This window comes from Anastrepha obliqua, chromosome 3 (genome assembly GCF_027943255.1).
Source record: "Anastrepha obliqua isolate idAnaObli1 chromosome 3, idAnaObli1_1.0, whole genome shotgun sequence".
Classification (NCBI taxonomy): domain Eukaryota; kingdom Metazoa; phylum Arthropoda; class Insecta; order Diptera; family Tephritidae; genus Anastrepha; species Anastrepha obliqua.
Window position 1 is genome coordinate 39472875 of NC_072894.1, and position 24058 is coordinate 39496932.

A 24058-nucleotide genomic window follows, 5' to 3' on the forward strand; every position below is an offset into this window, starting at 1 on the left:
TCCTTTGCCTAATGAGAGAAGTTAAATCTAAATTGCGCCATTTTGCTCATAACAAAGACAACTGATATTAGTGTTTTGTTTAACAAATGTAGTATGCTTAATGTAGAAAAAAATAAAATAAAAATAGTTTTTATAGCTTACTAGCTTATACCCGTGGGTTTCACCCCACATTTCTATCAAAAAGAATGCAATGTAAATTAAACAACTTTAACTTTTTTAAGTCAGTTTAGGTATTATTTAAAACGATCGGATATACGACATTTTTTGTTATATTATTTTGAGTATAAATAAAAAGGTTTTTCGGTGCACCAACTCTGGAGCAGGCTACATATAATTGGCCATGGGTAAAACATGAGTTGGTTAGATTGACTCCTACTACAGCTAATGATTGTCCCTGAGCTTTACTTTTGGACATTGCGAAAGCCAGTCTAATAGGAAATTGGAGGCGTTTAAAATTGAAAGGTTATCCGTCGGTATCATTGGAATTCTTGGTATGAAAACTTTGTGGTTTTCAAAATTTCCTGATAAAACCATAGCTTCTATAACATTCGGTAAAAGTTTCGTGATGATTAGCCTTGTGCCATTGCATAAACGTGGAGGATCCAAATTACGCAGCATAATTATCATGGCCCTCTTTTTAAGCATCAGTCGATGAGGAGGAATTCCTGATGGGTCCAAGGAGTTAAGAAACTCAACGGGATAATGAACAGCCTGGGATTCTTCGACGACGGTGTCAATGGAATGATAAGTTGTGACAGTTCCTGGTAGTATTTCTTGAATTTTGGAATTAATGACATTTACATCGTCATTCTTAGGTGCCAAAATTGCCCTTTCTCGAAGCCATCTATAGTTTGTGTGATTGGCTGAAATATTTGGAAATACCCTTTCTATCAAAGCATCGGCTGATAACATAAGTTGACAAAAACCTGGAGGAAAAGAAATTAAATTTGGTGGTAAAGAAACTGGTATTTTTCCATTGCCTATTGTAAGTAGTTGTTCAGAAAAAACTTCTGCTGAAGCATCTCCTCCCAAATGTGCTCTCATATTTGTAGAAAGAGTCAATTTTTGAACGTAGTCCCATAGGTATGACGATTTTAAGCAGGCATTCACTTCATCTGCGGCGGTTCCTTTCGGAATAACTGGAAGAATTTGTCGAAAATCCCCTGCCATTAAGAGTAAGGCACCACCCATGGGTTGATCATTACCTCTCAAGTCTCTCAGAGATCGGTCTAAAGCTTCCAGCGACTTTTTATGGGCCATTGTGCACTCATCCCACACGATTAGCTTACATGTCTTTAGAACCCTACCTTGACCTGAGTTTTTGCTTATATTGCACATCGGTGTGTCAGATATTTGCATAGACAGTGGTAACTTAAAAGCTGAGTGAGCTGTTCGTCCGCCACACAAAAGGGTAGCCGCTATTCCTGAAGAAGCAACTGCCACAGCGATTTCTTGCTTTTCTCTTACATCAGCCAATATCAAATTAAGCAGAAATGTTTTGCCGGTTCCTCCAGGCGCATCCAAAAAAAATAATCCTCCCTTATTTTCAATAATCATTCCTTGAATAGTTTCGTACGCGACTTTTTGATCCGTAACCTCTATCGTTGATAATATAAATTCGTTTCTATATCAAATGGTCTAACCCCCATTTTTCTCTAAGCTCATATTTTTTCTAGGAGTACTAAATACTAACTTCATTAAACTTTTTACCAATTTTTGGTATTCTAATTAATATACCATAAATGCGTCAAGTAATATGCAGTATGAAAAATCCCATTTGTATAGGAGGTGTCTCGCCCCATTTCTAGCTATCACCAGTTTTCATCTGCACCTGCAGGTATTAACCTTATATAATCTCTTACCAAATTTCAGTTGTCTAGCCCAAATACTTCCGGAGATATGGACAATGAAAAATTGCATTTATATGGGAGGTGCCAAGCCCCCTTTTTCGTTTTTCTCAGTTTTCTTGGAGGTGTTAGGAATTAACCTCATATAACCCCTTCCCAAATTTCATTGGTCTAGTCTAAATATTTCTAGAGACTATGGACTATAAAAAATTCCAGTTGTATGGGAGGTGCCATGCCCCCTTTTTCGTTATACGCAGTTTTTCTGGATGTGGTAAGGATTAATGTCATATAACCCCTTACCAAATTCCAGTAGTCTAACGTAAATACTTCCAGAAATACGGATTGTTAAAAAATCCATTTGCATGGGAGGTGCCACACCCCCTCTTTAGTTATACGCAGTTTTTGGGGATGTGGTAAGGATTAATGTCATATAACCCCTTACCAAATTTCAGTAGTCTAACGTAAATACTTCCAGAAATACGGACTGATAAAAAATCCATTTGCATGGGAGGTGCCACGCCCCCTCTTTAGTTATACGCAGTTTTTGTGGATGTGGTAAGGATTAAGGGGTAACACCACTGTAGAAATTTCAAAAAATTGATTTTTTTTTATAAGCTTAAAAAATTCTTTGAACCTTTTAAAATACAGAACAAAAAGTTTTATACGTTACCGAAGTCTATTTCATAAATATTTTAAGCTTTTAACCAAGCGTTAGTGACTGCTACCTAACGACTTCTCCAAATTTCCAAACTTTAAACGCGTTTTTCTCAAAACACGTTTTCTGAAATTGGCACGCAGCATAACTCAAACAATTTTAAATATTTTTAATCCGGTTTTTCACTACGTCTGTATAATAACCTTCTTAAGAGAAGAGCGTAGGGGATTTTCGATAGATTAATTTAAACGATTGTTATAATTATTTAAGTGCCGTTTTTTTAGTCCAAAATAGAGTTTTTTCCTTCAAATGCTTACTAATTCCACAAAAATAAATATTTTTTAAATCCCCTACGTGTTTCTCTAGCTATTCTTATCTAGATTAAGAAAAAAAATGTTTCTTTGTTCCAGATTAAAATTTGCACCCTCTGTGCTGCGTGCCGCGGAGCTCCTTCAAGAGAAACCACATTACAAAAATGTCTCCAATGCCGCCATTTTGTAAAATTTTTCGATCAAACTTTGTAGTTTTGTATTTTAGTATATAAGTAATAACTTCCCAAATCAGAGTGATTGTTTCCCCTTTCCTTCTATACAAAAAAATTCTTTAAAAATCGTGTTTATTTTACGCGTGTACAGTGGTGTTACCCCTTAATGTCATATAACCCCTTACCAAATTCCAGTAGTCTAACGTAAATACTTCCAGAAATACGGACTGTTAAAAATTCCAGTTGTATGGGAGGTGCCACACCCCCTTTTTCGTTATACGCAGTTTTTGTGGATGTGGTAAGGATTAATGTCATATAACCCCTTACCAAATTTCAGTGGCCTCACGTAAATACTTTCAGAAATACGGACTGTTAAAAACTCCATTTGTATGGGAGGTGCCACGCCCCCTATATATATCAAAACATTTTTTAGCCTATGACCATCCCGGTAAGGTATCCAGTTCGTGTTTCAAATTTGGTTACGATCGGTTTATGCGTTTAGGACGCAAGTCGATCTATAGATACATACATAATTTGAATTTTATATATATAGATATAAATTGTATGTTATATTTATTTTAACCTGACTAAATTTTTCGTGCCCATCATTTATTTCTTAAAGCGATAAAAAGGGTATAAAATGCATTTAGAGCTTATATTAGTTTCTCCCCTCCAAACATACCACATTATGTAAGTATATATATTGAAAGTAAAAAAATATTAGCACATAAAATAGCTAGAAGGGTAAAAAGCCGTCGAAAAAATCTTCGGAGTAATGATGTATTCTTTCGCACGTTTGATTAGTACCAGATTTCAAGTTCTTTGGCAGTTGATTTGTCTCTATTGAAAGATAAGTTGAAATTATCACTCAATGAATTTTTTACAAAGTAATAATATTAAAAAAAGTAATAAATAATAATATATTGTAAATATTTACAATTCTTAGAAACACTCATAGTTCCATGTAGTCTGTAAGAAAGGTTGTATTTCTAGATTTACTAATTGAACAAACGAATAAATGAATGCATATAGGTTGGTTAAATTTTTTGCAATGCTCCCTACTCCTTCTACGCCTCCAAGAAATATACATATAATACATTTATAATTTTTTTTATGAAACAGAAAAACGACACACTACGAATTCGATTCACATACTGTGTTTTCAATCCGAGCATAGCTCTCGCCGCAGGTATCCTTCGGTTACCGTAATATGGCAGAATAATTCAAAACAAAACTGTTATTCACAAATCGGGCACATTTAACACTACATACTTCCAATCATTAACTCATAAACACGCATGTACAGAATATTTTTACGCTGAAGAAATAAATATTAAATGTAATACCCCACGTCATATGAGTAATTTCTTTAATATTCAATACACTCAGGATTTCTATTATGGGTTAATAAGTAAAATTAAATAAGACGAGAATGGCAATGACCGCCTGTGACATAACTTTTTTATTGCATGTGGTATTTCGTGCTATTATCAGAGTTGACGAGGAAAGAGCTAAGTGTTTAGCGAGAGAGCTAATTTTGTGACGAAGAAAGTGTAGCTGCATAGCTCACTTTGTGAAACAATTAGAAAAAGTTGTTTTGATTTATACTGTTGTTAAATCGGGCTTTTACTGAAATTATGTAGCTGCGCGGTTTGCTACTGCAAAATGTTTCTAATATCGGGTGTTTTTTTTTTTAGCTTGAGAACTTAAAATAACAATACAAAAGAGAAATATTGTTGGAATGAATTTTATTATTATAATCTGGTAGATGATTTCACAGTATCTATTTTTTAATTTGATATACTACATATGGTCCATTACATGGTGATTACAATTTTTGACTACTTTTCCAATAAATTTGGCCCTGTTGCGTCAATGCTGACTTAAATTTTACAATAAATCGATTGTTAAGCGCGCTGTATGGCATGTGGCACCGCTTTGTTGGAACCAAATGTCGTCGATGTTTAGCTGTTTTTCGGGAAACAAAAATTCAGTGAGCATGGTCCCGATAGCGCGCCATTCACCGTAACGCATCGCAAGAATCAGAATCGTGAACAGAACTTCGTGAATACATTAAACGATTTATGATGATTTGCCGAACCTTACTGAACAGAAACGTTATATAGTTTGACATTCTCAGCTGTCCAACCATAGTTATCGATGTCGACAGTTCTCTTGTAGCTAAAAAACACCTGATATTTTTGTGCTATTCTATCAAGAATGATAGAGAAACAGATTGCGCCTTCCGAATTCGCATTTCGTAAGCGCCCATGAATAAAGAAGCAAAAGGAAGAGGAATTACTTGTTTGTGAAGAAGAAGAGTATGCGAAAGCATGCACATACTTTCCAACTACGGCGTCTTCTGCATAAAAACGCAAAAAAAATGCATTTAGAGCTTTTATATCTCAAATCACAGTACAACTAAGCCATTCACTGAATTTTCATAAACATGTAATTTCTCCTACTTTTGTCTGTTTTGTATTGCGAAGGGAGCTGACGTCAGACTTCATTTCGTCTTGCTATTTTATATGATATTTTGGTGTCTCAATACTTTTCTTCTTGGGTTGAGCAGTAGTCGCCTAGGCGAATTTGACCGGAGCCATTGTATAATTACTCGCAGCATTATGAGAATTGTGGTGGTATCTCATTGGTTATTATCATCGATCAAAGATCTTGCAAGTTAAGTGTACCCGTACTATAACGGATTAATGGTGCATATATATGTATTTTTAAGCAAAAAAAATTTTCATATTTTTCTTAATAGTGCCATTGGTTGAGATAATTGTAATTGAGATTTTGCCACTTTCCAGTAATGTAAAAATAGGCATTTAATTGAATCTGTAAGTTGACAGCAATATTGAATTCTTAGTTTGATGTTATATACCATTTAATTAAAGCAAACATAGGCACCCCATTGAATGCTACAATACCAATTCCTCATCATGAAATTATAATTAAGATAAACCTAATGCAGGAAAACCACGCTTTTGCGGATAGTCACCATCAGATAACTTTTGTCCGTCTAATAGAGGTGTCCGCTCAAGGGAGGCAATTTGTTCCGATACCTAAGACTAGTGTGTTCAAAAAGGATCGCGAATTTTGAATTTTCGCAGGTAACTTATATTCGAATTTCGATTATTTTGTGGCGATATGTTGGTCTCATGTCTTTCACTCATGCCGACGAGTTCGGCCATTTTAAATGTTCAGTTAATTGTTGACAGCTGCTTTGCTTGCACGTGTTTCGGCTCGTCTTCGATTTTTACCTACTCAAAAAGATGGATCAGAGAACCTGTATCAAATTTTGTGTGAAAAACGAGATTAAGTGCGCGGATGCATTCTGAATGTTGACTGTGTCATACGGAGAAGCTACGAGTACTTTCGACTAAAGCAACGTTTATCGGTAATACAAAATGTTCTCAGACGAAAAGCGTACCGGAAGCCCGAGCATTTCAACAACAGACGAAATAATTGATGAAGTGAAGAAAATGGTATTGGCCAATCGTCGAATCACCGTTAGAGAAGTTCCTGAGGACCTAGACAAATCGATTGGCTCATGCCATTCGATTTTTTTCAATGATTTGGGCATGAGACGGGTCGTGCAAAATTCGTACCAAAACTGCTCAATTTCAACCAAAAGCAGCATCGCATGAACATTGCTAATGAGATGTTGGACTCTGTCCGCGACGACCCAAATTTTCTTCAGAGGGTCATAACTGGTGACGAATCGTGGGTTTATGGCTATAACGTAGAAACCAAAGCTCAATCAAAAACGACACACTAAGGATACCACAGCCACCGTATTCCTCAGATCTGGCCCCTGTGACTTTTTCGTGTTCCCGAAGCTGAAGAGGCCCATGAAAGGACGACGCTACGCTACGATTGACGAGATAAAGACGGCATCGATCACAAGAACAAGATAAAAAAAATGATTTTTGAAATGCTTCGAAAATTGGAAAAAACGTTGGCACAAGTGCATAATATCTCATGGGGATTACATTGAAGGGGACATAATAGATATTAATGAATAAATGAATAATTTTTGAAAAAACACAAAATTCGCGATACTTTTTGAACACACCTCGTATATACTTATATATACATAATTGGCGCTTACATACTTTTTGAATATTCGGCTGAGCTCCTCCTCCCATTCATGGCGTATATCCTGATATTGTGTCACAACAAATACGGGATACTAAACAATAATTATTTATTTAAAAAAAATCTTAAATTGAAATTTCTCAAACTGCTCCCAAAAATTAATGTAATTTGGAACGTGTTAGTTCAAACTAGCATTGCATCCAGTCTTTCTTGTTCTTCCCTTTAAAAGTTTCATTATTTTTCCTTCACAATAGATATTAACTGTCATTTTTCAGCAATGTTGCTATCGAAAATTCCTCTAGTCCGCTTAAATTATGAGAATTAAGTCTAGTTGTCAATCCGCATTAGTTGCACTTAATTCGCAAGATAAATCCGATTTAAGCCGTTAATCCCGATTAATGTCATCGCCTGTCTAAGCTATAAAACTATAAATTACATTTAAAACTCAGTCTAAGCACGATATTCTTCAGAAGAATTATGACGGACTAAAGAGAAAAGAAGGAAAAAAACACAACTAGAATGGAACAACAACAAGATGAACACCACTAATGGTAGGAGGAGCTCGGCCAAACACCCAATAAAGGAGATAAGCTCCAATTATACACATACATTAAGTAAGTATGTTTTGTATGTATGTACTCATAGGTATATTATATTAAAAGAAAAAAATCTAAATCACATTGAACCCCAGTAATGCATACAATTACTCTCTAAAAATATGTAGAAATATTTCCGATTCGCAATACTTTTGTTAAAAAAGAAATAAGTGTCAAGAGGAGTAATAAACTAGTAAACCAGTTTCGAAATTGTTATAAAGCACATGAAACAGTTTTTTAACTCAATTGAATTAGTTTGTTTATCCGTAAAACATTCAGTTTGACAGATGTGAACCTTGCCATAATTAACCCATTGTTTCCGCTCGTATTGGCAATTATCATAATCAATCTAAATATTTGTACAGTACTCTGACAAAGATGTTTGTACAGCATATTTTTTTATCACATATATATTATATGTATGCATGAACATTAATATTTATTTTATAAACAAACCGAATTCACATAGATATATGTATGTATGCTTGGAGTTATATATAATAAACGTAAATATGTGGAACTAACTGGATTGCGAAAATCGGTAGAATAAAACGTTTTATTTTAATTCACCTTGAACTTTATGCGTATTGTTTATTTTTTTTTTGTTTGGTTGTTTTTTTAAGCAGTTATGTGTATAGTAGAGTTTATCTGGCGGATATGTATTTATTTAGGCATTTTAAATTGATTGTTATTCTCATTACTGAAGCACTCTTGTGCGCTTAGTAAGCCAATTATTTTGAAATATGTATGCTTAAAATATGAAATATATTTTATTATACTTGATAGTATGTACATATGTATGTACACATCACTATGACCTCTACGAAATAGTTTTTGCGGCCGCCGAAAAGAAACAAAAGTATGTATGTATGTATGTATGTATGTATTTTACTTTGTATGCCCACACACACTTAATAATAGGCAATTCATAAGATTTATTGTTTGAACAATTTAAGGCCACTCAAGCGTATTGGCTTAGAAACAATAACAAATTGTATAGAGATAGATGTTGATCTAAAAGTAAACTGTCTTTAATATTTACATAAGTATGTATGTATGTATGTACATATAACCTCACGAATGGCTATGCAAAATGTGCAAATATGCATTCATAAACAAACTAAATTAATTGGCACTTGCACCCTTGTTGAGTGCTTGGCCGAGCTCCTTCTCGTACTTGTGGTGTGTGTATTGATGTTGTTCCAGAAATGAAGGGATCTACAGTTTTGAGCCGACTCCGAACGGCAGATATTTTTATGAAGAGCTTTTCATGGCAAAAATACATTCGGAGGATTGGCATTGCCTGCCGAGGAGCGATCGCTATTAGAAAAAAACCTTTTGCTATTATTTTTCTGGTTCGTGAACAGAGATTCGAACCTACGTTCTCTCTGAATTCCAAATGGTAGACACACACCAAACTATTTCGCTATGGCGGCCGCCACATTCATAAAGAGTCTTTCAAAAGTGACTCGAATAATTCCAATCAGTGACTTTTTTATGCCATTTTTCACATTTGTCAAGTAGACAGATGTACAATTTTACTCGATAGAAAAACTCGTTAAAATTATTGAAGCCTACTATGAAAATGGTCTATCTTTAAGCACAACACATCGCAAAAGTCGTGGTTTTTAATGGAAATAGTCGTTCGAATCGTTCAAAGGATGGGTGAAAAAATTTCAAGAAACTAATTCTGTGGAGGATTGAAAAAGGACTGGCAGAACAAAAACTAGATGTTCTGCATAGTATATTGATGCTGTAGCTCAAAGTGTTGCTAAACAACCTTCAACATCGATATCGCGACGTTCTCAACAATGTCGGCAATTCGGAATGGACTGTTTGACGTATTTTACCTGGTGGGCATTTAAATGGTGCCATTTTTCACATATAATGTTCAGAGCCGTATTTTGAATAAAAGTATAGAAACTTAAAAAAATCTAAATTTGTACATATTTTTTTTAACACGGCATGTCTTTTGAAAGTATGAGAGTTAACCACAATAACGCAAGGCAGATATCCAGCAGTATTCCCAAACAATTATTTGCAATATTTTTGCTATTACAAAAATAGCAACAACGGCTTGTACTTGACCATAAGAAATATTTTTTGAGTATGTGGTAAAAACCTTTTGCATTGTTGTTGCTTTTTTTCTAATAAAAGTGCTTTAAATTCTTACTCAACCTCTACAATTTTGATGCAAAACTAAAGATAAGTCTGTCAAAACTGTGTGCATTATTCGTTCATGGTAATGAAATATAAAATCTAAAATTACTCCAACCTTAACCCGACCCGGCGATAAACTTATTGCGGACATCGATAATAAATTCAGCACTTGTTGGTTAGAGTGTATTGGACAAAAACATTTAATTACTAATCAGCATAAAAAATTAGCTGAGAGCACCATCCTATGTAAATATTTTGAGAATTTATATTTTTTTAGTTGAATGTAACTTGCGGAATAAAATATAGTTTTAATGCTAAGAACTTGTATTCGGAGTCGATGGCCATTATAGCTTGCACTCCTATATATAATAATATTAATATGTATGTATGTACGTATTTAGGTAAGTATGCATATTAAAAATGAAAATCTAAAAATTTACCCTTTTATTTAAGTGATCAATAATGCCCTGACTGCAAAACCAGTTTATCGTATTTCTTCTACATTTTCAGCTATACGATTTGTCAGCAGAATAAACCGCTGAGCGCCATAGCGCCTGAAACACTTTATATGGAGTTCTAGCTTTAATGCCAACAGATTCTTTGTTTGCATAAAAAGCGGGGAAAAAATACAAAATATTCGCACGCACATATAAGTCATATCGATTCGCGGAGCGGAGATGTGCCAAGACTTATCCAAATATCTTTTTGGGCGACGCCGTTTCAGACACCCGATCAACGCGAAACGTTTGTAAAGCAAAGATTAACGAAATTAATTGCCGTTTACTGGAACGACTAGTTTTTCCTCTTTTAAATGTTATGTGATAAATTACTAAAATTACATGCCAATTACCTCACAAGATACAACAGCAAATCCCGCGGTGGCTCGTAATCGCTTACAATATTTTCTTGCTGTTGATATTGGCGGTGTTGCTGTTGTTTTATGGTAGCCGTATTGTCTGTACCGGCAAATCCAAAATTGCTGTCATTGTCACTGTCATTGTCGTTGTAGTCGTCGTCGCTACACACAGTTTCGGCGTCGTCACTGCTACGTTCGGCATATTCATCGTGATAGTTTTTGCGTTTTTCGTTGTTTTTATCAATGCGGCTATTCACATCGTTCACGTTGATTGCGTTGTTGTAGTGCGTGAATGTGGCATGCGCTGGCGCGCAATTGGCTGGCCCACCCTTTTGTGGTGATTGTTGGTGTTGCTGTCGCTTTTTATGTTGCTCACGTCGTCGTTGTTGTCGTATTTCTTGTTTTGTTTGTTGCTTTTTTGCTGGCGACATACACTCGTCTTTGTTTGCCACTGCAACATCACAAGCATTCGCCGTTACATTGCCCGCCGCCCTCGCCGCTGCTTTCGCGTTTGCATTTGCGCTCGTAATTTCCAGTTGCCGCGCCGCCAGACGCTGTTTTATTTGCGGCGTTGAGGTCATTGCTGAGGTCTTTGCCAATGCTTCCGCAATTTCGAATTTCTCACGGAAGTCCTTGAGCATGGCCATCTCGTGTTGATCAACGATTGGGGCATTCATGTGATCGCGACTATGAGCATGACCATCAGGGTGGTCGTTGTCAGGAGTATTCGTCGCTTTTTCATCAACTAGCTCACGTGCAGGCCTAACCAAATTATTGACGATTGGCAGTATTTTTTTTGTCCCGTCTGCCAGCTCCTTTTGTTCATCAACAAAACTGGAATCACTATCTGTGTCATTTACATTCGTTGTTAAAATGTCTGTGAGAAATTTCTTGCGTTGAATTGTAATGCATGATGGGGGACGCACTGCTGGCGTCTTAGCTGCTGTGGCGGACGTGACTAGATTTGCAGCCGCCTCTACTGGTTCCTCAATTGCTGCAGCAACTCTATCGACTTCATCTGCCCCTCGTTTCTCCGATTCACTCAAAGCATGAGCACACACTGTATCCTCTGAGCAAGTATGCTGCAGCTGTGGTCGTTGCCGTAGGTATGTCTCTTGCACGTATTCAGCCAGCGCCTCCCTGGATTTCAAGGTCATCGCTGATGGCGGCTCGAAACCGGCTAAGCTCAAACGCAGACGACATTCATCAGTGCACAGTCGGCGACACATCTCATTGATGGCGGTGGCGCGTGCATCCATATCGCCAGGTGCATTGCCAGTGCATGTCAAACATGGTGTATAGAATACTGAATTACCTACGATGGAAATTTCTTGATCATTGCTTGGTGGATCACCATCACCATTATCGCTGCTGCACTCTGAAACGAGCAACTCATATTCCTGTTCGAGGCTAAGCTCTTCACTCAAAGAGTGCGCATCTTCGCCACTCGTTGGCTTTACTTCTTTAAGCTCGGAAGTGGAAGTAGAAGTATTATTAACCTCATTGAAGGCAATAGAATTTGATTCTATTTGAAAGAAGAGTGGTGGCCGCTCCTCGTCAGGTGTGCAACCATCACTCATGCAGCTGGTCCGTAATGAGGACATAGTGGGTGGCGTACAGTGTAAGAGCAGTGAAGTGACAGGCATTGCTTTGCCCAGTGTGGGTGTGCGGCGATGACCATAACGTTTAGAAGCCTCAGAGCCGAAAGTATTCTGATGCGATTGCATAGTGCGAATTAATTTGGAAACAGTTTCAGGTGAAGGTTGTGAGGAACTGTTTATAAGGGTTGTAAGGTAATTCCTACTTGCGGGGCATGCGCTGAATTTGCAGCCTTTTTGCTTCTTAATTACTTTATTTATTTCCTTTTAGTTTTTATTTATCACTTAACGATTTTAACACATTTTTTTTATTCAATAATTCATTCTAATAGCACTCATTAATTTTATTTTTCACTTTTGCTTTAACGGTTCAAGTTGTTAATCATCTGTATGTTAACTATGTTTAGTTGACTTTGGTTCCGTACGTTTTGCTCGCGTGTACACTTTGCGTTTAGAACATTGAACTAGTAATCCGAGCAACAAGCGACGTTTCTTATTTATATCGGCTAGATCGAGGCTAACAGCATTCACAACATCGCTGACTGGCTAGTTGCTTGGCTTGGTGGTATGACAGTCGGCGTCCGATCGCAGCCTTTGCTGCATTTAGTGCTGCAGTCGTTGCTAATATTGTTGTTACCTGTTGCTCGACCCCACACACTTACACACACACTCTCCATCACATCTGTATATGTACTAGTATTCTGCGCTTTATAGTCATTGTTGTCGCATTAAATTTTGCTTGATTGTCGCATAAAATCGTTTGTTGGTAGTGTTGTTCTTAGTTCATTAGTTCTCCTACAGCGTGATTTCTCTGCCTGTGTGTTTGGTAGGTGAGTTGAGTTTCTCACAGTCATTGTTGTTATTGGCAAAAGTTTGGCGCTGCTTTTTTCAATTAATCGTTACTTTGCTTTCAAACATATTTATTTCATTTTTTCGGCATTTTCATCCTTGCCATTAAATTTTATTTTACGAGTTGGTTGTGGCGTAACCTTCGAAACAAAACACGGCAATTTGGAATGAGCAAAAAGTTTCAAATTTTTCTGAAGAGTAATGATGAGATTGCGTCTAATTTCACTCCCATATGTACCTATGCACATATACATACATACATATACACATGCAAGTATTATGGTTATGCAAGTTAAAATGTTTATAAACTGCAATCCTGTAGTTAGCAAACAGTTATGCATTCAATAGTTGACTTTTTAGGTTTTTTTTTTAAATTTCTCTGTTATGATCATTGGGCGTATTTTTAGTTTTAATATGTACAACAAATGAGGATGAAAAAAATCATAATTATTTATACCCGCGCACTTGTGCTCAGGTTTTGTTGAATCGATAAAGATATAGACATACATATACCAAAATACTCAAAATGATGAGAGTAATTGATTTAGCCATATTTGTCCCTCCGTTGTTGTACCAGTTCGTTAAGCAATGCTAGTACAGGTAGCCACCGTTCATCATCGCCTATCTCATCTAACGGTAGGCCCAGGAAACATGCTGTTTCGACGGAAAGGGTCGACAGGGAAAGGGTGTTATGGGTTGGGGCTTAAGAGGGCATGAAAATGCTAGTGAAATGATTAAATTGTTTTTATTTTGTTTTTTCTTATTGATCTGTGATATGTGTGTAAAAATATAGTGCCATTGTTGATCAAGAATAGTTATCATTTCCCATAAAAAACATTCCCTCCAATGTTGGACAACGCATTACGAAGCATTGTCTATGAGGTTTCGTGCACACAGTCTACGGGAACCGCAGCGTTCACCGCTTCTCAAATAGACATATGCATGTATGTATGGGCTGTTTTTTTTTTTTTTTTGCTGCATGAGAACTATCGATATCGAGCACTGGCGGCATCATCGGTACTTATTTCTTTCGAAATCAGGAAGGCCGTTACGGCCAATGGCGAACGCTAACGAGTCATACTGACTGAACTTTCGTTTCCTAAAACTAAGCAGCTAAACATCGACGACATTTGGTTCCAACAACTTATGGCGCAATTTGCCATACAGCGCGCTTAACAATCGATCGATATTTAACTTCACTAGGTTCCTTCTTTTCGCCAAGCGTTAGCAAGTGGTGAACAGTTGGAGCAACTGGTATACATGTACATACATATATTGGCAGGAATAGAGCTGCCTTAAATTATATGTATTTATATGACAGTGAGTTATACCAATCTAATCAGCTATAGCCATACTCGCTATCGGCGAATCTTGCTCGATAATTTTGTTGTGGCTTTCGCAAGCAAATTTTTCATTAAGTTAATCGAGCATAAAGATAGCGAACGGGGAAATAGCGAACGGAAGAGGCCTATTCCAACAATATTTCTGTTTTGTATTTTCATTTTGTTTTTTTTTTTTGTAAATAAAATGTGATATTTTAAGCAGTAATAAAATTCTCATAAAATGTTTAAAAAACTGTCCAAATCCACTAAAATATTTCTAAAATATATAATAATATATATATTGTTTAGCTTAAATATATTGAACTTTATTGGCTATGATTTTTATTAACCCGCATTAGTCCCTGGTAAAAAATGTTCATTTGACTCATGATCAAAAAATTTAATTTAAGCAATAAAAAACGGGAAAATAAAAGAAACTTTATATTTATAGAAACAAGTCAAATTTAATTAAAAAATAAATACAAAATAAAAAAATATTCATTATGTTTAACATTCTTCACACAAAATGAGGCGATGCTGTCATAAAATTAATTAATTAATTAAGGGACTGATGTGTATTAAAATCCGTTTGATAGTTTCGAAGCTTTCCAACAAGAGGTGTTATTTTGATAATCAAAGAAAAATGATACTTTTTAATATAAATGATCGGATGTTTATTTCATTACAAGGAGGAAGGTATGTCGTAAATAGTCGAAAATAATATCATCAAAATGACCCCCACGACCACGCTTACAGGACAGTGTCTTTTTTATGAAATTTTCCATAACCGAATTGCAAAGTGGATGCCCTATGTCCTCGATAGCCTCACAAATTCCATCTTTGAGATCTTGAATCGACTCTAGGCTGTTGGTGTAGACCTTCTCATTCACGTGGCCCCAAAGAAAAAAGTCACAAGGTGTTAACTCACAAGATCTCGGTGGCCAATTGTGATCACCTCTTCGAGAGATAACACGGCTCGGAAACTTTTCCCGTAAAGGATCGATGGTTTCGTTGCTTGTGTGGCACATAGCGCCGTCTTGTTGAAAATAAACGTTGTCCAGATCAATACCATCAAATTCCGGCCATAAAAAATCGTTAATCATCTCTCTATAGCGCAATCCATTCACCAATAACACCTGTTATTGGAAAACCCTTTATTACGGCCACCATGGCCCGAAACATCAAATGATTGGAAAAGGTTTTCCCCCGACAGTCAGTTCTACGTTTCCGGAACGAGCCGGATTTACTACATATAAATATATCCGGCAAAGGATGTCACTCCAGCAGTACTACCCGTACACGTATGAGGAATGTTTTTGCTACTACAACAACAAAAAATAGTCTGATAGCTATCACCACTCGGCAGGCAATGGCAAACCTTTGAATGTTTTTCTTCCATGAAAAATCTCTCGTCATAAAACCTCATTTTCCATTCGGAGTCGTCTTAAAATTGCAGGCCCCTGCATTTGTAGTAGAAAATCAAAATACACCACAAATCGTAGGAGAAGCTCAGTCAAACACCCAATAATGGGCGTAAGTGCTAATAGAGTGAATAATAAAAGACCATTCAATCATATTTTTGTGAATAAAATTCGATTTTATTACGATTCTTAATAAGCAAATAAAGTAGTAAGTTTTGTAAAATAATCTTCCAAGTAATAAACGCGCGTGTTCTACAAAAAATTCTGGCCTTGAAAGTACCCAAATTAAGACAATAAACTTTTGAATAAATGATAAATGCAAATTTCCGCGAGCATCCGAAAACAACAAAATAAGCCACATGTGCACATAAATATGTATGTATATATGTTTGTACATTCAACAACAAAATACAAATGCAATCAATCATGACAAGAACTCTTTTAATTGATAAACAACATATCAAAATAGTTGAAATCCCATAACACTTCTGAGTGATGATATTAAGTTTTTTTGGCAAATCATTATTTTGTGCAACTCATAAACAAAATGTGGAAATAAGAGTTTATGAAAATCACTTTGAATACTCGTATATTGTATAAAGGAATAGTTTATATGAAAAACAGGTGTTATGCACTCTTATACTTTTAGATAATACTTATATTAGTAGCTTAAAAATTTATATATTCATATATATATATATATATATATATATATATATATATATATATATATATATATTTATAGTGGCTCACAGGCAAATGGTGCAGCAATCGCTTAAGGCAATATTCAATTAAAATCTTGAAAACACATTACCCCAAAAAATTCTTTTCTATTATTTAATTTCACATATACCTATATTTATATACTTTGAAGAGAAAACAAATTATATTTTCCATACATAGCATAATCAAGCACGTAAATATGTAGTCACAGCCAAAATGATGTGCATGCACAAACATCTGTTGAAGCACATGAAATAGTGTGTAATCACTGTAAAGATGCAAAAGTCAACAGTCAAAGGAAAATAGCTGAAATGGCGAAATTAAGTGCCGGCACTGTTCAATACATTATTGCGCGTTATAAGCTCGAAAATCGAGTGCAAAATAAGGTTAAACTGCGCATAAAAAGATTTTTAACGACAGTGATTCCAGACGGATTTTGCGAAGAGTACGTAAAAATCAACATTAGATCGCACTAATACAAATAAAGTTGAAAAATACCTTGTGAAGTTCTATCCTGAAACTGTCCGCCGAGACCTAAGAGAAACTGATTTCCATCAACGAACAGCCCGCAACAAGCCAATCAGCCATCAGTTGCAAAAACTGCACTGCCAGTTCAAAGTTTGCAAGAGACGATATGCAAAAGTATGAGAACTACTCGAACCGAACCAAGTTTATACTTTTCTCATCACATAGCAAAATCTGTAGATAATGATCTGTTGAAGATCCACTGTGGGCGATATGAAGGCGAAAAACAATTTTTAAGCAGAACAATCGAAGTGTGAAGAGATCTTTAGTTCAGCAATACCTTTAGCAACGTCATCCCTAAATAACAAGATAGAGGCAAAGTCAACAGGCGAATTCGCATCATACTCGAACTCACAATAACCAACGGACGGAGGAATACAATTAGATTTAAAAATATCAGCGAAGAGGTTAGCCGCTTCTTTAGCAGAATTTAGACTTTTATCATTGAAAAATAAGACAGATAGAAAGGCTACGGCACTTTTTTTAGGCTTTATAAAACTCCAAAGAGCTTTGGGTTGGTTTTTATATTGGCTATAATTCAAAGTGTAGTTACTCTGTAAAAACTTAATTAGACAGTTATAATTTTTAGAATATTCTTTAAACTTAAAAAAAATAATATATTCGCTGGTTTTTTTGGAATTTACGAAAAATTTTCTTTCTTGGATTCTTTAATTTCTTTAAATTTTTAGTATGCTAAGGTATTTTATATTGTATCTCAAGGATTTCGGATGAGTTCTGCTGCATACATCGTTGTTCACAAAGCGGTGGCGACACAAGATTGAATGGTTGGAAATATCCATGACCTCATAGCACCGAACTTATGGCAGTCAAACTATCCATACTTTAATCCCCAAGATTAATACGTATGGGGCGCAGTTAAGCGTGAAGCCAATAAGCGTCCTTATATTATAACACCATTTCGTTCTGGAGACTGCAATTAATACCATTATGGTTAATATGAATAAGGCGCATTTGATACGGACTCTAAATATATAAAATATATATACATATACCACATATATATATATATATATATATGATTGGCACGTACACCCTGTTTGGGTGTTTGGCCGAGCTCCTCCTCCTATTTGTGGTGTGCGTCTTGATGTTGTTCCACAGTTTCAAGCGGACTCCGAACGGCAGATAATTTTATGAGGAGCTTTTTCATAGCAGAAATACACTCGGAGGTTTGCCATTGCCTGCCGAGGGGCGACCGCTATTAGAAAAATGCTTTTTATTAATTTTGGTTTCACCGAGATTCGAACCAACGTTCTCTCTATGAATTCCGAATGGTAATCACGCACCAAATAATGGAAATTTTCTTTTGAAAAAAAAAAAAAATATGTTCGCGAAGTTCATAGAGCAAAGTACTGAAAAAGCACCGAAACACCAATTCGTCGTCGTTCTCAACATTTTGGCCTTTGTCCTTCAAATTGAGTACATACATAACTGGCGCTTACACCCTTTTTGGGTGTTTGGCCGAGCTCCTCCTGCTATTTATGGCATGCGTCTTGATGTTATTTCACAAATGAGGGAACCTACAGTTTTAAGCCGATTTCGAACGGCAGATATTTTTTTATGAGGAGCTTTTTCTTGGTAGAAATAACGCTCGCTGTTTGGAAATCATTTTAATCAATAATGGCATGAAAAAAAAATCATTCCACCAATATTTCTGTTTTGCATTATCGTTTTAAGTTCTGAAGCTTTTAAAAAACACCCGATACCACATCTTAAAGATAGTTATTGCAGAAAACAAATACACACCCCCTTAACGCATGTAAAGTAAACAAAAAAATTGAGTAAAATAACTTTAATAAATAAATAACTTTCACAATTCATTATGCATCTGTGGTTCTGGTACATTAGAATCCACGTACATACATAAAATACATATAGTTAGCATGTATATATATGCCGGTAATTAATGAGTATTGAAATCTTTTTACTTCAGTGTTTTTGCATTACTCCTTTACTGTTCAACTGAAACACTGTTACGGGCTAAAGTAGTTCTAATAAAAAATGCAGCAAAACATATGTGGCGAGGAATTTTCTAATAAAGTGCTCTGACACACCTTTTTAAAAAGGTAATTAAATTATGTATGTATATAAATATTTGTATACGCGTAAATAGGTTCAGTATATGGCGTAGGCAATATATGTACTTTAAGGCGCTTTATGGATGGAATTTTCATAAGCCATCAGCTGGAAATGAGGTACAATTTTTTCAGAAGCAAGCAATTTTTTTGCCTAACAGCATAAACTTGCGGTACATAAAATATTCGATTATGATATGAAAATAGATTCACAAATGAAATAGAAAACCCATGTGCTTTGGAGAGTAGATAAGCTGCAAATTAATCTAAATAATTTACGCAAAAAGTCGAATGACATGTTTATGAGTACGCTTTTTTTAACTGAGAAATGCATGCCATTAAAAAAGATCTATCTCAAGAAAAATTGATTTTGTTAATACCTAAAAAACAGATTTTACCATATAACACTGTGTGACAAAACAAAAAAAATTAAATATATTGTACTTTTATGGAGACCTAGCACAACTTGTGGCTATAGAAAAACTAAACAAAATGGTATAGGAGAAATTTCCAATACACCCCCAAAATCTCATTTTATGGCCATAAAACCGTTTTTCAGTAGGTTGATGTAAAGAATCACTCCTAACTACGCCAATTTCCATCCGATTTCGAATTTGTTTTTGGAGTTTACTCCTTAAGAAACGATATATAAGGCCCACGGTATGAAAAAAATATGGGTAGTAAAATCGTGTGAATCACTGGCGTACGCTGACGGAAGTGTACGCTGACGGAAGTGACGCATTGCCCTTTTTCTATATTCTAGCGAGATAAAGCACTGCCTACCTTGTGGCGCTACTTTGTTGGTGCAAACTTGAAAGAAATATATATTTCCTTCTGGTTGCTAATTTCCAGTGAGAAATAGCACTGCCTGCCATGCGCTTGGTTGTTGGTGCAAACTTGTAGGAAATATATTTTCCTTGTGGTTCCTAATTTCTAGTGAGAAAAAGCACGGCATATCTTGTGGCGCTTGGTTGTTGGTGCAAACTTGCAGGAAATAAATTTTCCTTGTGGGTGCTAATTTCTCGTGAGAAAAAGCACTGCATACCTTGTGGCGCTGGTTTGTTGGTGCAAACTTGTAGGAAATATATATTTCCTTATGGTTCCTAATTTTCAGTGAGAAATAGCACTGCATACGTTGTGGCGCTGGTTTGTTGGTGCAAACTTGTAGAAAATATATATTTCCTTGTGGTTGCTAATTTCTAGTCAGAAATAACACTGCCCACATTTTGGTGCTTATTTCCGTTTCCTATCTAGTGCTTGTGCGTTCGCTGAGAACCAGTGAACCAGTGATATCGTCTGAACCTTTGGAGAAGATTGTCTTCAAAAACCCTTGCAATGGTTCATCTGCCAATTACACGCCAATGAACTACCGTTTAGACATTTGTTTGAATACATTGATGGCTCTACGTCTAAAAGCTTTAACGGTGAAATAGAGAAAAAATTGAAGGATTGTGTGAAGCTTTCTTTCGTCAATTATAAACCAATTATATTCACACTACCAGATATATCCAGTGAAAAAGATTTAAGTACGGATCAAAAATACCTATTTGATATTTGTAGTGTTATTATAAGTGGACATTGCAACGACAGCTTAAAAAAGAAAAACTCCAAAAAAATTGTTCATTCCAGGTGGCTTACTATAGCGAATAGAATAAATAAATTTAATTTTTCCAGTAATATAGAAAAGGTCTTCATTTACTTCTTTTGCATATTAAATATATTTTTAAATATCACGGTAATCGTTCTTAAGGAGTAAACTCCAGTCGCGTGTCGGAGCTGACACACACACCTACTAAAAACGGTTTTATGGCCATAAAATGAGATTTTGAAGGTGTATTGGAAATTTCTCCTATACCATTTTTCTTAGGTTTACTATACCTACAAGTTGTACTAGGTCGCCATAAAAGTATAAAATCACTGTCGCACAGTGTAATTAATTTAAAATTCATTTCAAAATATTTCAATGAAAATACTGCATACTACATTTTTATTTTATATTCACAAGTTATACAGTACATTTGCAGTGTGGGTACTGGGTTGTACATATGCACATACATATGTACATATACAGATGTAGACTTAGGAAATTGAACTGAAGACAAACTTGTCAGTGTAGGACCCTTCTCAGCTGATATAAACAACACTCTAAAATTTTGTTATGGAAATATGTACAATGAGGAAGCATCGAACACGACATATGTATGTACATACCTACATGCATGGAGAAGTCCAAAATAAACAAGGCTGGCGTCATAAAAATGTTTTTGATGGCGCCATCTTTTTACTGAGTTCGTGAGTTGGAAGTTACATCCCTAGCTGACTACCAGTAAAAGCTTGGTGACATTCGGTTCAGTGGAAGTGAAGTTATTGCTTCTAAGGTGCTAATCTCAAATTTTGTTTTAAAATCGGTAAAACGTTTACCGAAACATTTGAATTAAAGAAAAAAGTTTATGGCGTTGATTGTCTATCTCGTGCTAGAGTTCATGACTGGTTTGCATGTTTCAGAGATGGTTGTGAGGACATAAATGACAATGAACATAAATGACAAATGAACCGAAATCATTGTTGAAATTCATGGAATCGGAGTTGAATATCTCCAAAACATCGATTTATCGCATTTTAACTGATAGTTTGGGCTTACGAAAGGTCTGTGCACGTTTCATTCCGCACAAGTTAACTGAGGACCAAAAATTGCTCAGAATTCAACATTCGGAAGACCTCATTAAAGAGACGAGAAAAGACGAGAACTTCCTTTACAACATTGTAACTGGTGACGAAATGTCGTGTTTTAAACATGAAACTGAAACTAAGCGTCAAAGTGACGAATGGAAGGCCTCAGACGAGCCACCACCCAAAAAATCGCGTTTGAAGAAGTCAATAATCAAGTCGATGCCTCTTTATTTTTACGATTCCACGACAGTTCGTGCCAACGGGCCAAACCGTCAATGCAATTTCTATCTTGGCATACGTCAAATTCGCCCTGAATACCGCGAAGCAGGTTATTACATGACAATGCATCGTTTCATCGATCCACTCTTGTAACTGATTTTTTTACTAGAAATCGCATTTTAACCATTAACAATTCACTGTGTTGATATGGCTCCCTGTGACTTCTACCTATTCAGAAAATTGCATTTGGCAATGGAAAGAAAAGTTTTGGGTCCGTAGAGGCCATCCAAAAGGCTTGTACCGACATTCTGAAGGACATTCCGGTTAATGACCTGAAACATTCTTTCGAAAAGCGTTTAGATCACGCAAAACAGTGTATCAGGACCAGAGGGGACTATTTTGAATACAAAAACTTGAATTTATCAGAGCTCCTGTCGTTTCTATTTTTGGTCAGTCTTGTTTATTTTGGATTTCACCTTATATGTATGTATGTATGTATATATGTGTAACACTGTATGCACTCGAACACCTCTCTTCTATCGAAACTTTGTCGGTTCTCTAGCGATCCTCAGTACAATAGATGCCCATGTGTTTCTACGAATTATTAAAAATATGTTTCTTTTTCTAAAAAATAAAATAATGACATATTCGTAGGCTGGCAGCCACTGTAACTAACTCATCTTAGCCTAAGAATATAGCATATGAACTGAAAACTCCCGGCCTAACACTTAGATAGAACTAGTTTCATTGCATTCACCTCGTTTTCAGTTAGTACTAACCTTAAAAGGATGGCTATTTGAATTTTAGGATCCTCTATTCATTAGTTCGTGAGTTATTGTGTTAAGAGTGACGCTATGAAAAAGTTTTGTTTAAAGTGGGTGCCGCGTTTGCGCACTGTTTTTTTGTTTCATCAAGACAATGCACCGCGTGAACTTCGAATTTCCTCCACATTCATCGTATTTACCAGATGTGGCTTCCAGGCTGGCTGTTCGCACACCTAAGAAAATGCGCGCCGGTAAGAAATTTCGCTCCAATGAAGAGGTTATCGTTAGAACTGAGACCTATTTTGAGGCAAAAGATAAATTGTTCTACAAAAGAAGTATGGAAATGTTGCGCTGGAATGATTGCGTTGGTCTTGATGGAAATTACGTTGATGGATGTTTTATTTGTTTTGCCCGGGACTTATCAGCCCATGAGTTATATATAATATATGTAAGTATATACTCATAACAAGTCGCTTGCATGCAAAAACATATGTACCTGTATACTACGACCTAATAAGCCTTGCTTAATATTTCTAAATGTATTCTAGCATTTATTTACTATTTACTTGCAAATCTCGAATACTACAGATACACCTACAGCCGTATTTCCCGTGCTGTCATGATTTATTAATTTGTAATAGATACGAATTCAGTTGCAACTCAACGAGCGATTGGCATTCTCAAATAATTCAAGTACACTTTCACATAAGCGCCGATAAATCTAATTTATTTCCGGCAAACAATTACAACTGCATGCAAAACAAAAACAACGCAGGTGTATGCATATTTGCAGTTGAAATTCATAGGAGATTGACAGATATCTCAACATCAAATAGTTGCTGGTATCTATAAATAAACATGCCTGCACACACATTTACAAATAAATAAGGGTATTCAAGCAGAGCTTTTTAATGCGAAAAATATATACATTTTTTGTTTCGGCCTAAGTGACAGTTAATAAAGATAACCATGCTGCATGCTTTTTATAGTAGTTCTTTACTTCTTCTTAAAAATGCCATCTAAAAGTATCACATATATTATCACTGCATTTAAGAAGAAACCCCAGAAGTGTACCCTGGACTGGCGCACAGATGGCTCGAATACCCCAGAAGGCATAGGTACTGGAAGCTACGGCCCCAGAACCAAGCGCTCTGTGCCGATAGGTAATTTCCAAA

At 35.9% G+C, this 24058-nt stretch overlaps 1 protein-coding gene across 10 annotated transcripts in view; it reads right to left on the reverse strand.

Annotated features, from left to right (window-relative positions):
• LOC129240818 (nocturnin) overlaps positions 1 to 24058 on the reverse strand; it is a 69466-nt gene that overhangs the window by 24013 nt on the left and 21395 nt on the right. Inside the window, exon 1 of one of the 10 annotated variants that reach the window (XM_054876819.1) lies at positions 10694 to 12899. The exons of the other annotated variants lie outside the window; for them this stretch is intronic. Coding sequence (XP_054732794.1) covers positions 10694 to 12426 — 1733 coding nt within the window. The 5' untranslated portion in view covers positions 12427 to 12899. Of the gene's footprint in view, positions 1 to 10693; positions 12900 to 24058 lie in introns of those variants that run through there. 10 annotated transcript variants of the gene reach the window in all.